This window comes from Camellia sinensis, chromosome 10 (genome assembly GCF_055761805.1).
Source record: "Camellia sinensis isolate YWXY chromosome 10, ASM5576180v1, whole genome shotgun sequence".
Classification (NCBI taxonomy): domain Eukaryota; kingdom Viridiplantae; phylum Streptophyta; class Magnoliopsida; order Ericales; family Theaceae; genus Camellia; species Camellia sinensis.
This window is the reverse complement of record NC_138970.1, coordinates 24486237-24501738: the sequence shown is the minus strand read 5'-3', so window position 1 is coordinate 24501738 and position 15502 is coordinate 24486237. Positions and strand designations below refer to the sequence as shown.

The window sequence follows — 15502 nt, the reverse complement described above, 5'->3', positions numbered from 1 at the left end:
CTAGAATAGTTAATTCAGTTGTTGTAATAATTAGTTAAGTAGTTTAGCTAATTATTCATTTCGGTTTGTAATAGTTAGTTAATTAGTTTAGCTTTAGTTAATTAGCTAGTTAGTTCATTCAGACTCTCCTTCATGAGAGCGCAATGTTGTAATAATGTGTATATCTTCCAACCTCACATCTTTCTCCCTTTTATTTACTAGCTTATGATGGTTAGTTTAGGGACATCACGTTTTGTTTAGCATAGTTCATGTTTGCATCCATTATCTTGTATGCACCGGGGCTCGGTTCATCATTCTAAACTTGCATTGTTAGTTTAAACACTTGTTTAATTTAATTGCTTCATATGTCATATTAGTAGCCGAGCCTAGTAATTGCATATCGCATGTGTTGCATTAGTCATGTTGCATAGTTAAGAATCGTGCATTTTTCTAACTAGTTTCTCTTTTGGCTTGGAGTACTAGGTGTGCCTTTACTCGCTTTAGCATATTACATTGTACGTTAGTGTTTCCATATCTAGCATGCTTACCATGAGGCTAAGTGCTTAAGTGTTTAACTGCTTGAATTGGAATAATTTGAGTAAGGTTTATATGCAATCACTTTTTCAAGTGGTACATATTCAAAACAATTTTGCAAACAAACATGAATTGAGATGTTCCAATTCTTGCAAATTTAGTCTATACTTGTGTGTGTGTGCATCAAATAGTAATGTTAGGCTAATAAATTGGAACAAGAGCATATAATGTAGATAAAAATCATATCATGATTAGTAGAGGCCGATCTTTGATCTGGCGAGCGGGGGTGCTCAATTCATGACTTTCCCCTCTCGTACCTAAGTTTCCAAGCTGAGACAATCTTAGTGATGATGGACACGTGGCCTTCGACACGAGTCATGGGTTTCCTAAATTTTCCAAAATATTTCGGTGGCGACTTTGTATCTGGCAAAGCAGTCCATTTTTGGCATTTTTGATTCAAAATTGATTTTCCAAAAAGATTTGCCAGATTGGGACTCTTTGATGTTTATCTATTTCACATTGCACTTGTAGAATCAGATTCAAAACCGCGAGAGTCCGAAACTGTAGGGCTTATTCATCTTCCGAAAGAGGGCACGAAAAGTCGAGCTACAGAGGCATAAAACCCCAAGTAAGTGCCTTTTTCTCTCTTCAAAATCGGCTTATATTTCAATTGAAAATGGGGCATAAGATCAAGGATATGAGGGATAGGTTAGATGCCATTGCTGGAGAGAAAAATAAGTTTCACTTAAGGGAAGATGTGGTAGAAACCGAAGAAGCTTGTGTGATAGAGAGAGGACAAACTAGTTCATTGGTGAATGAATTGGAAATTTGTAGGAGAACTGATGAGAAAGAAATGATAATTAAAATGTTGCTCGACAATTCAAGTGACCGTGATGATGATGTTTCGGTATATGCTATGTGTGGTATGAGAGGGCTTGGAAAAATCACACTTGCTCAATTGGTCTACAATAATGGAAGGGTGCAGAGCTACTTTGAGCTGCGTGCCGCTGTTGATTTCGTTATAGAGAGACTAACCAGAGCAATCCTAGAGTCCATAGAAGGTGGTGGGTGTAGTATCTCAAACTTGGATCCACTTCTACGTCGCCTTCAAGAAAAACTGCGTGGGAAGAGATTTTTCCTTGTCTTGGATGATGTATGGAATGAGTACCATGAGAAGTGGGATAGGCTAAAAAATGCACTGAATTGTGAAGCTAAAGGTTGTACTGTTATAGTAACAACAAGGATTCATAAAGTTGCTCTTATGATGGCTACACTTCCTATACACCACATGGCTGGTCTGTCGGAGGCTGATTCTTGGTCCTTGTTTGAACGACGCGCATTTGGCAATAAAAGAAGAGAGGAAAACCTTCAGTTGGATTTGATTGGAAGGGAAATAATGAAAAAATGTAAAGGGTTACCCTTAGCGATAAAGGCTTTGGGAAGTCTCATGCAATTTAAAAGTAATGAAAGCGAATGGAAATCTATGAAGGAGAGTGAGAATTGGGATTTGTCATATGATGGAAGTGATATTTTACTTGCTTTGAGGTTAAGCTATGAAGCTTTATCTCCACATTTGAGGCAATGTTTTGCTTATTGCTGTATATTTCCCAAAGATCATAAGATGGAGAAAGACATGCTGATACAATTGTGGATGGCAAATGGTTTTATTCCACCTAAAGAACAAACGACATTACATAATATGCACCATGGGATTTTCTGGGAATTGGTTTGGAGGTCCTTCTTACAAGATGTGAAAGAGAAAAACAATGGAACAATATTATGTAAAATGCACAATCTTTTGCATGATCTTGCACAATCTATTATGAGATATAAATGCTCTATTGTGGAGCTTCACGAGGGCATGAAAATTCAAGATAAAATTTGTCACTTGTCTTTTAATATTGTCTTCCAAGAGAAGGTTCCTTAGAATGAGATTGTATTTGAAGTCCCATCTTTGCGGTCTATCTTAATATTTCCCAGGTTATTCTTTCCATATTCCAAGGACAATATTGCTTCAGGTTGCATTTCAAAACAAAAGTATCTTAGAGTGTTGGATTTTGGTCAAAATGTTGGTAAGAAACTGTAGTACTCTAATATAGAAATTGGATTTTGGTCAAATTCCAATTTCAGCCATCTTAGGTATTTGGGCATGTCGTACTCTAATATAGAAATTCTACCGGAATCAATAAGTAGTCTCCAAAACCTGCAGACACTGAAGCTAAAAGGTTGCTAGCAACTTTGTAAGTTGCCCAAATGCATGAAGCACATGAGAAATCTCACTTACTTGGACATCATAGGATGTCGTTCTCTTACTTTCATGCCTGACCAAATGGGACAATTAACTTGCCTACAAAGACTAAGCATGTTCATTGAGGGCCAAGATGAGGGTTACCAAATTGGTGAGCTGAAAGAATTAAATCTTGGGGGTACGTTGAGCATAAAGAAACTTGAGAATATAAGAAATTCAGAAGATGCCAAGAAGGCCAATTTGATGGGGAAACATTATCTTATTTCTTTGGAATTATATTGGAGCAAGGGCAATGAAGAAAACATTCCAAAGAATGTCGAAGAGGTTCTTGAGAGTCTCCAACCTAATTCGAATCTGAAGAAGTTGAGCATAAATTTCTTCCAAGGTTCAAAGTTTTCCACTTGGATGTCGGTTTTCATTCTTAAAAATCTAGTTGAGATCTCTTTAAGAGATTGTGAAAGATGTGAACATCTTCCTCCTCTTAGAAAACTACAATCCCTAAAAATTCTCGAGATCAGACGCATGTGTTCTCTTAAGTACTTCAACCATGGGGATTATGAAGATGGGGAAAGTTCATTTCTTGGATTGGAGACTCTTAGCCTTGAAGGAATTCCAAGCTTGGAGGAATGGACAACAGTGGATAGAGGAGAAATTTTCCCTTGCCTACAAGAGTTGGTGATATCTGGATGCCCCAAATTGACTAAATTGCTTTTTCTTCCAGCACTCAAGAGATTAAAAATTGAGGAAGGCAATGAAATGTTATTAAGGTCAGTGATTAATCTTACTTCGATTTCCTATTTTACGATAAATGGCTCTAATTTGAAGATTCTTCCAGATGGACTGCTTCGATATCTTAGGGCCTTGGAGTTCCTAGAGTCAGATTCCATGTACAATCTGAAGACCCTGTCAAATCAACTGGATAATCTATTTGCTCTATAGTTGTTATGCCTTTATCATTGTCCTGAACTTGAAAATTTGTCAGGACTCAAAAACCTAAACTCTCTGCAGACACTGTTTATATATAATTGTAATAGTCTTACGTCCCTTCCAGTGCAAGGGTTGCAAGGCTTGACTTCCCTTACATCCTTAACAATTGTCAGCTGTGATATCCCTGTTCCGTAATATGTTAATTGGTCCTTAATATAAATGTGATTATGTGTTTGTTATGATTTTGTGTACCCTTTATGTGAAAATATGTGGTTTTGAATTTCTATATGTTCACCGTAGGAATATCTGTTTGATTATCTGCTTTGGAAATTAAATTGAAGGCCTTATCCATCAAAAAAACCCGAAATTGATTACGCCATTAGGATTAGCGTAATTTTTAGAGCCTATAGTGAAATTTAATTGAAAATTGATTCGGATAAAAATAATTAGATTCAGAACGATTAGTTAAGTGCCCAATTATTTATTATTAATATTTTTGATTAGTGGGACTTATCTTAAAGGCACTATACACTCAAAATCTCTCATTCTTTTCATTTGGCTGATTTTGGCTCCAAGAGAAAGAGGGAGAGTCGGCTATAGAGAGAGAAAGGGAGAGAATTGTGCAATTTAGCTCAAAGCTTGGAATCTTGAAGGTTAATCAAGAATTTGCCATTGATTGGAGAAAAATTGAGCCTCTAGGTAAGCAATTGATTCTTGAATTCATGAGTGTAATGTGTAATTTTGTGTGTTCAAAGTTGATTAAGGGTCAAGAACAAGAATTGAAATGAAATTGAGTTGATTATGTTGAATTGAAGGTCAATGTTGGCATGTATGTGTGTCATTGCTTTGAATTTGCTTGTTTGAGCTTGAAATGTATGACTCATGTTGAATCTTGGTTGAAATCCATGTATTTGACCATCTTTTCATCATATGGGGTGAGAATGAGGGTTATATGTCACATGCATGTACAATCCATGGGAGTAGAAGTTTTGAATGCATGAAGTTGTTATGTTAGTGATGAATTTGGTGGAAAATGAGCCATGCATGGATTTGATCTATGAAATTGAGCTTCAAAATGTTGTAATTTAGTGTTTGTATCATGTTAGTACACATATATCTGAAGTTTGAGTCGAAATCATGCATTTGGAGCCTTTGAATTCGAAGTTAGAGCTCAAGAATACATTCTGGATTTTCCAGAAATTTGATGTCCGCTCGAGCGGGGAAACTGCCGCTCGAGCGTGAATTTTGTGCTCCCAGTATTTTTGTGCAGGCATGATGTCCGCTCGAGCGGGAAGCTATGTAGGATGGACTTCCGCTCGAGCGCCAGAATGCACGCTCGAGCGTAAAAATGGCATAACCAGTACTTTTCCAGACCTCATGGGTTCGCTCGAGCGGGGAAGTCCATGCTCGAGCGGGGACCCTATTTTCTGAAATTTTGTTTATGCATTATGTGTTTCGTTTTCCGTTCTCCTTCACTTTTAAGTACTCTTAGGCATGCATTGAGCATTGTAATTGAGTTAATGAGATAAGAATAATGCCTAAAGAGGAAAATGTGAATTTAAGAACGGATTAAATTGCTGGTGACCCTTTTGTGTTCATGGACTGTGCAGGGTCGAGCTCCAGGGCAAGCCAACCAACCGATCACTGTGAGCAATATCTTAACAAGATATATATTGTGGTCCAATTGTTTACTTCTATGCAAGTTTCGTAAGATCATTAATTTGAATGGTGGACAACGATTGATATAAATGATTGGGCCCAAGGCCGATTGATATGAATGATTGGGCCGAAGGCCGATTGATATGAATGATTGGACCGAAGGCCGATTGATATGAATGATTGGGCCGAAGGCTGATTGATGTAAATGATTGGGCCGAAGGCCGATGGACATGAATGATTGGTCCGAAGGCCGATGGACATGAATGATTGGGCCGAAGGCCGATGGACATGAATGATTGGGCCAAAGGCCGATTGATCCAAGTGATTGGGCCAAAGGCCGATTGATCTAAGTGATTGGGCCAAAGGCCGTCTGCTGTAACTGTTTCAAAGATCGCTTATGTATCCACTTTATTTGATATTATTCACTGGGCTTTCGCTCACGCTCATTCATGTACATGTAGGTGAGCCAAGGGACGTCCAGAACCAGCCTCGGTGAAATTGTGAGAAACAGTCAGAGTTTTGAGGAGTCAACCCAAACGTCTCACGCACGAGACTGTCTTCGCTTTTGTCCTTTGTTTATAGCTTTGTTATGTTGGCGAAAGCATGGACTACTTTTGTATATAAGTCTTGGGTTCGACTGACTTTAACTTGTATGATCCTGTATGTACAGTGTTTTCTGTTAGTACATATTTCGATGTGAGTTATTGACATATAAATGTTGGAATGTTATGGTGTGCATATAAGCACAGCTCTATGGACAAAGTTTTAATTTGCTTCTATTTGGCCCCTTTACTCTGATGAATTTTGTTTTAAATTGATTGAGGTCGTAGGTAATCTCGCGATTACTGGCCGGTTATGGCCTTAACCCATAGGGACGGGTTCGGGTCGTGACATCAGCTATGATAAACTAATATCTGTGTCAGATGGAATGCAATATCTGACAGCACTTCGGTCCTTGAGTATCTGTCATTGTCTAGAGATACAATCTTTTCCAGAGGGTATGCAACATTTGAATGCTCTTCGAGATTTGAAAATAGTCGATTGCGGCGAATTAATTTCTCTAACAAATTGGCTAGGTGTAGGAACCTCATTTTTGACCGCCCGTAAGACTTGGGCACCTCAGGTTGATCACTCAATGATGAAAGTTATGTTGTGCAAACATTTGATTTCTTTAGCAAGAAGAGCTTCTAAATTCCAACCTTACACCCTATTTTTGACCAAAACCATTTTGGACCAAAACTATCTTAGACCTTAAAAACCCTCTTTTTCAAAATATTATTTCAAATGTTTCTACGATATTTCGATGCTCGCATTTCGTTAAAAATTACACTTTTCGGTAAATCGAGTAAGGACAAAGTGGAAATAAATAGAAGAGAGGTGAAATCTTTAAAAAATCTTTAAAAACTTTTTATTTAGAGGTTTGGAGTTGAAGAAAATAGGAGGGAAGGGAAGAAAACTAGTTAGGACAGAAATGAGTAGTCTTCACTAAAATAGGCATATCTCTTTGAACAATTAGAATTTATATGTGAGGCTGCCACTATTGGAAAATAGACTTCCGGGGCTTTAATTTAGACTCAAGAATGACCTAAAAATGAGTCCAGATGAGGGAGATATGCCCATTTGAAGTCGGGCCAAAAAGCAAACTTTTGCCTGCTGGCAAATTTAGTGAGTTGCCGACCACTTGTTCCTAGGAGCAGATATTTGTAGATATTTGTGCCAGTTGTCCTCCATAAGTGCATGCACGCCACCAGCTGTCTCTATATTGATATTTCTAAGATAGTAACATTTTTTCCTATATATACTTGACCTTCCCTCTTGGAATTAGGTTACAAAAAATTCCAAAGGCTCAAATTCTAGAAATTCCCTCTCTATCTCTATCTTGCAACACACACACACCTTACCAAACACTTCCTAAGCCAAATATTTAGCTCTTTTTGCTGAGGTTCTTGAGCTAAAATTTCAACCATTGAGAGTGAGAACCTGTGGGTTTGTGAAACAAAGAGTAACCTTGCTTTAAGAGGTATAATTTTGAGCATCCTTACACTACTTCTCTCCTATCTTTTCTTGCTATTTTTGAACTATTTTCCTACTATTTTTATGGGCTGAAACTTATGGTTAAGGTGGGGGGGGGGGTAACCACCCTTCTTTGAACCTTGTATCCTAAGCTTTTACCCTTGTGTTTCCCATATTTTCCTCAATTTTTTTTAGGCTTTTTACTACTGAATTTCAGAGTTTTTTAGAGGCTAAAAATATTGTTTTGAGGTTCCAAAAATGGAGGGGTTAGCCACCCCTCCTTTGGCTTGTTTGCTAGCTTAATTGCTCCATTATTTTAGCTTACTCTTTTAGCTATTTTCACTTCAATTCCAGCATTGCTTTAGCTTCATTTAGGATTGTTTTGAGGTGTTTATTTCATTTGAGCTTTATATTGCATGCTTGTAGTGTAATGGTCCTCATAGGTTTGGTGGTTTAGGCCTTAGCCACCAACCTATTTGAGTTTAAAGCACTTATTTATGGCTTTCCATACTTGTGATCACCTTTAATCACTTCTGCAACCTCCCTTTTTTCTTGGCTTCTGCTTTGCTTTGAAAGTTGGTTCAAACTAGTTACTTGTTTAAAGCATGAGATCGAGGTCTTGTGCTTAACGGTTTAATCTCTTTGGGGGTTCATTACCAACGGCATGACACTTCTCTCATGCCTAAAACAACTTTTGGTTTGGTACTTCTTTCCATTAGAGAACTTAAAGCTCACTTTTGGACTTAATTGACTAAGGAATGATTGGTAATTAAAATAGAGTAATAAAATGAGGACTAAAAATCATATAAGATAACAACTTGGTTAGGGTTCAATCGGACATTAATTGAACCCTTAAGTCTTGAGTCGTTTCATACTTGTTAGTGATGTAAACAGTTCAAGAGTCAATGTCAACCACTTCCCTTGATCAATCCATGATAGGGAGAAGGTTTGGGAGTCTTTTATTGTTGCATTTATTGAACTTGTACACTTTGGTTCATAGGCCATCGTGCAATGAAATTGCATCGATTGATGGCTTGTGAATCAAATTTACTACTTCTTTGAGCTGTTTGATGATAAGGAGGGGTAAGTTGTGCAAACAACCCTTGAGAATACCTTGGTTGTGCTCTGTTTACTCTCTGTTGCAGCAAGAAGAACCAGGACTTTGTGGTCGGTAGGCCACCATTTCCGGACGGCAGACCATCATTTGTGGCTAGCTGGCCACCACTTATGGACTGCCGGCCACTTTTGTCAAATGGAGCAGTGGACTTTTAAAACAGAACAAAGCTGGTTTTGAGGTGAAAAACAGTGCAAGTGTTCCAACTGTGCAACAGAGGCTTCCTGGCAGCATAACAGTGGCTTTTTCGAGTGGAAATTCACGTGCATGCATGAGCATCCCTCGCTTCCCAGGGCTAATTTGTTAATTTAGTTACTTTATTTCATGTTATATTCATTAGTTAGCTAAATTAGAATTTTGTAATTAATTAATTAGTATAATTAATTAGTTAGTTTCAATTTATAATAATTAGCTAGACTAATTAATTAGTTGTGATGTTGTAATAATTAAGCTAGCATAGTTTAAATTCGTTTTGTAATAGTTAGTTAATTCGTAGTAATTAGTTAGCTAGTTAGTTTATTCGGACGTGCAAGCAAATGTTGTAATAATGTGTATGTCTTCCAACCCCACGTCTTTTTCCTTTTTGTATACTAGCTTATGATGGTTAGTTTAGGGTATGATGTTTCGTTTAGCATCTCTCATGCTTGTATCCATTATCTTGCATTCACTGAGGCTTAGCGCATTTTGCTAACTTGCATTGTTAGTTAATACTTCTTTGAATACGTGCTTAGACTGTATGCTATCAAATTTAGTACCCGAGCCTAGTAATTGCATATTGCATGCGTTGCATTAGTTATATTGCATAGTTAGGATCATGCATTTTTCTAAAACTTTTATCTTTTTGGCTTGTCTTGGAGTACTAGGTGAGCTTTTACTTGCTTTAACATATTGCATTGTATGTTAGTGCTGTCATGTCAAAGCATGTTCACCATAAGGCTAAATGCTTAAGTGATAAACTATTTGAATGCTTGTGGATGAAGGCTAGTTGCTTGAATTGGGATGGTTTGATTCATGTTCATTTAAGCCCATTTTTTTGAGTGGCACATTCACAAACTCTTTTCAAAACAAAACATGAGATCAAGTATTCAAATTCTTGCAAATTAGTCTATAATTGTGTGTGTGCGCATCACATAGTAATACTAGCCTAATAAATGGAACAAGAGCATATAATATAGATAAGAATCACATCATGATTAGTAGAGGCCGATCTTTGATCAGGCGAGTGGGGGTGTTCAATTCATGACCTTCTCCTCTCATACTTAAGTTCCCGTGCTGAGACACTCTTGGTGATGACGAATAAATGGCCTTTGGCACGAGTCTCGGGTTTCCTAAATTTCCTAAAAAATATTTAGGTGGCGACTCTGTATTTGGCAAAGCAGTCCATTTTTGATAATTTGATTCCAAATCGATTTTCCAAAAGATTTTTCGAATTTGGACTCTTTGGTGTTTATCGATTTCACATTGCACTTGTGAGATTAGATTCAGAACCATGGGAGTCCGATACTGTAGGGCTTATTCCTCTTTCAAAAAGAGTACGAAAAGTTAAGCTACAGTTTCTGGCGACTTTGCTGGGAATTTGGAGAACTTGACTCAAACTTCATGATGTAAAATTTTATCTACACTTATATGTTTCTTCGCATTTGGATTTGCATTGGTGCGCTTAAGTCACTATGTCTGCTATTTGCTATTCCTAGACGGTTTGCCGGAGGCTTGCCCTAAAGCTTGCCAAAAGGCTGACCAGTCGTGGGCTCTGCCATGATGGGAACATAACCCTTGGATCTGGACTACCATTGTACCACTTGATCCTCCTTTCACTTCTCGGTGTTAGGTGTGAGAGGTATATTAGGCAGTCTTGCCAAGGCACCCCTTTTGACCATTTGGCCTAGTTGCATATATTAAAGCCCTAGTGACTAGTCCAAACTAGGACAAGATGCGCACCCTTGTGCAAGATTGCGTGAAACCACTTGATTTGAAATAGTGAATCCTCGTTCATGACGAAACTAGGACAAGGTAACCCTATCCCCTCATAGGGGTGTTTTGGCTCTTTCTACCTAGTATGTGCTTTGCAGTGAAACTGCACAAGGGTGCTTCACATCAGTGGTACAGTTGGTATCTATTTTGGGGCAGAGTATAGTCACTCAGCTGTGATCATGTCCGTGCTAGTGAATTTTGGGCTGAGGTGCTGTCTGTTTTCTCTTTTGCTAGGTAGTCCTGGAACCATAGCTTCAGAAGGCTCTGATATCCCTTGGGTACTCTGGACTCATGTCGATAGACTTTATAAGCTCAGGGACCTAGTTCAGGGCCAACAAGTGTATTCTTCACTGCCGCCAGTTACAAGACGGAGAAGAATCAGGCAGAGTTCACCAATCTAGTTCCTATAGCAGTTACCCCTCAACTCACCTATGTCTAGTCAGGTTAGGAGACAATCATCTATTTTTAGCCCAGCACGAGATCAATCGTGTATTCCAATGGCACAGTATTCCCCAGTCAGTGTAGAAGAATTAATACATCATCTGCAGTAAATAGTTGAAACCCTACAACAGGATGCGATCCACTAAGACAAGGTTACAACCCGTCAAGCCGAGGTTATAACCAGGCTACAGCAACAGAACTGCAGCTAGCAGCGGCCTCTGCATCATATGTACCTACCGCAGCTATCCCTGTGCCCGGTGTCACTGCTAATACTGCCAATGTCCAAGAAAACCAAGGCAATCCAACAGAGCCAATCCCAGCACAATCTTCCAAAGCACCGATTTATTAGACCGAGGCACCATTTGAATTCGAAGTTGATCCAATTGCACTCAAGGTGAATAAACTAGAAAAATTATTCAAGAGAGCGCAAGGGGTCAACTCCATCCCAAACATAGAGGATGGATACACTGATTCTGTAGTTACATTGTCGGATCGGTTTAAGATGCCGCACATTGACCATTTCGATGGCTTTGGGGATCTGATGGTCCACTTGCGATTGTTTTTTGCTATCTTGCAGCCGATGGGCTTAACTAGACCACAGAAGCTATCTCTCTTTGGTCGCACCATGTTGGGTATAGCGGCCATTTGGTATGCTAAGTTAGAAGATTCCGTCAAATAGAATTGGGAGAAGATGGCCGAAGCCTTCATTGCTCAGTACTCTTATAATACACAGATTAAGGTCACAACTTGTGATCTCAAGGCAACTCGTCAAGAGCTGAAGAAGGGTTTCTCTGAGTTTGTAACAACATGGAGGGCCAAAGCCTCGATGATGACGACGAGACCTTTCGATAAGGATCAGATAAGAATGATCGTTCAGAATTTGCATGGCAAGTTGCTATAAAAAATGATTATTCTACCTTTATTTACCTTTATAAAGCTTCGTGAATTGGGGATTCAAATCCAAGATGCCATCAGACAAGGGTTCATTGTGGAAGATAATGAGCCTTTGAAGAAGAATGTTGCTCGTAGTTCCAATGCTACTACCAATGGTAGCACAGCTGCGAATGCTCAAAAGTAAACACTGTCACCATTCTCATTAACAGCCAAAAACCAACTACTTCAACTTGGCCCGAAAGTTCTATCCTCTTTACATGAGTCTCACTCAAGCCTTGAAAACGCTGCTAGAAAAAGGATACCCAGAGCTCTTAGAACCCGGAGCCTTTCCAAATCCTTTTCCACCAAGATATGACCCTGCTAAATACTGTGCCTATCATTAGCAGCACGGTCATGATACAAACTGTTGCATCCACCTCCGTCATAAGATTCAGGATCTTATTGACGAAGAGATCATAGCTCCACCAAAAGGACCTCAAGCCACTACTAACCCATCACCTCCACACCTCAACCTAATCCATGCACTACCATCCACCTACAACCCCAATATATACATCATCCCAGCCCATTTAGCCAAGCCTGAGGTGTTCATTCCAGAAAGCACGAACTTGTGTATGATGGATGCACTTGAACCCCAATCATCTCAAACCCATGAACCCACTACTTCTGAGCTAATGAGCATAATTGAAGATCTTCAGAGAACTGTGGTAGATTTAGCCTTTGAGATCTTGGCTCCCTCATCAACCACATCACATGTGAGAAATTTCACGCCAAAAGGCTCCCAATCTTGGGGCGAGCTGCAATTGAAAAGGGCCAACTCGAAGTCATTTCACATATGGGTGACGACATGTCGACAACAACTGGGCTCCGCTCTAATATAGTGACCCAATCCTTTGGCAAAGTGGAGGCAAGGGGCAAGAATAAGGTTGGGGTAAGCATCGATTCTTATGAACATCTTCAGTGGGCTATTGAGGCTTTAAAGGTCACAGGGCTGAACAAGCAACAAGTGCTTGCAGTTGTTGCAAAAACTATGGATGACACTTTTGTCGCTCAGATTGGGAGCATTTTGAATCAAGGGGCAAGCCAGGGGAAGAGATGTCATAGCAGAAACACCCCTTTCAGCTCCAATTCTACACTCGTAAGAGATCATCAAACCCAGTCAACACCTGTCAACCGCTCTGTCAATCCTGTTAGGATTGGTAACCGCACCTTTAATCCCCTTTATATGACCTTATCCAAAGCTCTCCAAATCCTCATAGGACAAGGCCATCTCAAACCCCTTGACCCTCGACCTCTCCCTAATCCCCTTCCAGCCAGGCATAATGCTGCCAAGTACTGTGCCTTCTATCAACAAACCGGCCATGACACTGACGGTTGCTTTCATCTTTGCCATGAAGTTCAAGATCTGATTAAAAAAATGGTCATCACTCCACCAGGTCCTACAAAGTCTATGGGCGCTTGATCAATGAACTTGGGGGATAATGTGACTATTTGATCAGGGATGAACCACCTGCTGATGGCGCTCATTTTACTCCATATGTAGTGGATGGCACACACTTTTTAGCACTTTGAAAATGTTTTTTATTGTACTTTCAGACTTGGGTATTGAGTTAGTCTTGTTGTGTGGTATTGAGTCAGTCTTGTTGTGTCGGAGGTTGGTGATTTCGAGCATGTTAATTCGGACATCACTTTCTTGTTTTGTGTTTGTCTTTTACACTCTTTCTTTTTGCGTCTGTTTCTATCATTAAGCCAGTTGAGCTAGCAGATCTAAATGAATTGCAGTTATTTTTACCTACTTTTCTGTGCATTTAAATCATTGCATTGACCTAAGTTTTTCAAAACTTTTCTAACATTGTGATGAAAAAAAAAAAGGGAAGGAATTCCTCATGATTTGCAAAAAATTGATTAACTAAGAGGAAGAAAGGCATGCTAAGCCCTTAATGAATGAGATCATGTCTGTTAATGTGAGTACTGAGAAAAATCTTGGCTTGATCCAAATTGGTTCTAGATTGTTTTCAGAGGAGCACGAGCGACTAGTCGCTTTATTAAAAGATTTCAAAAATATTTTTGTGTGGTCCCATGAAGACATGCCTGGAATTGATCTTGAGATTGTACAACATAGGATCACTCTCGGCCTCAAGACTCAACCCCTTTGCTTTCAAACGTTGATTTAGAATGTTCAATGGTCGACCAAACTATGAGGCTTGCATAGTCGAATTTGAAGCAGCCCTTGAACTAAGGGCAATAAAGTTGTATGTCATCAAAGGAAGCTTGCATAGCTAGATGAGAAGCGTCCCTTGAACTAGGGGCAAAAAAGGTTAGATATGCTCGAAGATTCAAAACTGGGTCATTTCTCAAACCAATGAAGATCGGCAAGAAAGCCAAATCCCAGAATCTAAGAGAAGAAATTTTTGTTTCACTGAAGGACAATCGAGTTCCTATCCATAACACTAAGGGCAAATTCAGACCCAATTGAATGGGCTCTTACATCATCAAGACTATTTAGTTAGGAACAACAGTCATTCTCGTGGATTTAGATCGCTTAGAGATCCATTGGCCAATCAACATAGACAAGTTAAACTTCTATCCGTGAGAGGCTCGCTGGGCCAAAAACCTAGAAGGGCAACCCAGGCAAAAGTTAGAGTAAGAAAAAAAAAAGAACAAAAAAAAAATGGAAACAAAGAAAAAAGAAAAAAAAAAGCAAAAGAAAAATAGAGCTCGTAAGGTTGAAAACCCGGAAGGGTGGCCTTGGCAAAAGTTAGAGCACAAAAGGAGAGTGTTAATACCCGAGTGCACCTTAGCCCGAGAACTACGTACGGCCTGCTTCCCATCTTTGGGATACGTAGGCAATTTCGTCCTGAAGTTTTGCCCCAACCATTTTCAACATGCTTGTCTCATCCATGTTGATTGGCTTATTCTTGTTCAACTTGGCTGTCCTATCCTTGTCTAATTGGCTCATTTTCATTCAAATTCGGTTGTCCTATTTCGTTAGAAGATTCAGCTGCAAGATAATTTAAGTTCAGATCTGAGGTTGTGCATCTCAAGAGTAGATTCCATGTTGGTTCAGCAGTGGTTATTTGCAAAAATAGTTTTGAGGATTTTTAGTGAAGTTGACTAATTTTCTCGAAAATTATTCCATTTTTCCAAAACTGGACCATTTCTTGGGCCCAAAAAAGGAAAATTTTCAATGCTCATAGCCTGACTTACATGATTTCAAAGCAGAAAGTCAAACAAGCATGTTAATCTAACTTTCATGTTGGTGAAAATTATTTTAGCAGAAGCCAAAAAAAAAAAAATAATCACAATAATGAACTAGGGGCACAGTAGAGTCAGGTTTTTTGTTTTTTCCCCATTGTCAACGTACTCGCTAAAAAGGGCACAACTGAGGCTAGCAACAGAGGCCAAAAACTCTCTCATCCTTCAAGCAGTGATGTATCGAGACAAGTGCGAAGCGCGAACTAGAAATGGAGTAGGATATTCGACTCCCTTCATAAGGTCCACAACTTTCATCTTATCCATCAACCACACTTGGGAAGGGATAAAAAAAATAAGAGAGATTAAAGAATAGAGAGATGTATGCTGAGAGAAAAAAATAAGGAAACGGCTTTTCAGAGAAAATAGAGATTGAGTGCCACAGTGATGTGAGAATCACAAATGAGAAAGGATGGGAAACAATACCTGGAGAAGTAGTGGGCTCCTCGTGAACTGAGAGCTCTCCCATT

At 39.2% G+C, this 15502-nt stretch overlaps 1 protein-coding gene and 1 pseudogene across 1 annotated transcript; both read left to right on the top strand.

The window, feature by feature from the left end:
* Nucleotides 1–1189: 1189 nt before the first annotated feature.
* LOC145800231 (putative disease resistance protein RGA3 pseudogene) lies at nucleotides 1190–2440 on the top strand (annotated as a pseudogene).
* Nucleotides 2441–2779: 339 nt separating this feature from the next.
* LOC114272428 (putative disease resistance protein RGA1) lies at nucleotides 2780–3700 on the top strand. Its single transcript, XM_028214122.2, has one exon. The coding sequence runs from the start codon at nucleotides 2780–2782 to the stop codon at nucleotides 3698–3700; it is 921 nt and encodes a 306-aa protein (XP_028069923.2).
* The last annotated feature ends 11802 nt before the right edge of the window (nucleotides 3701–15502 follow it).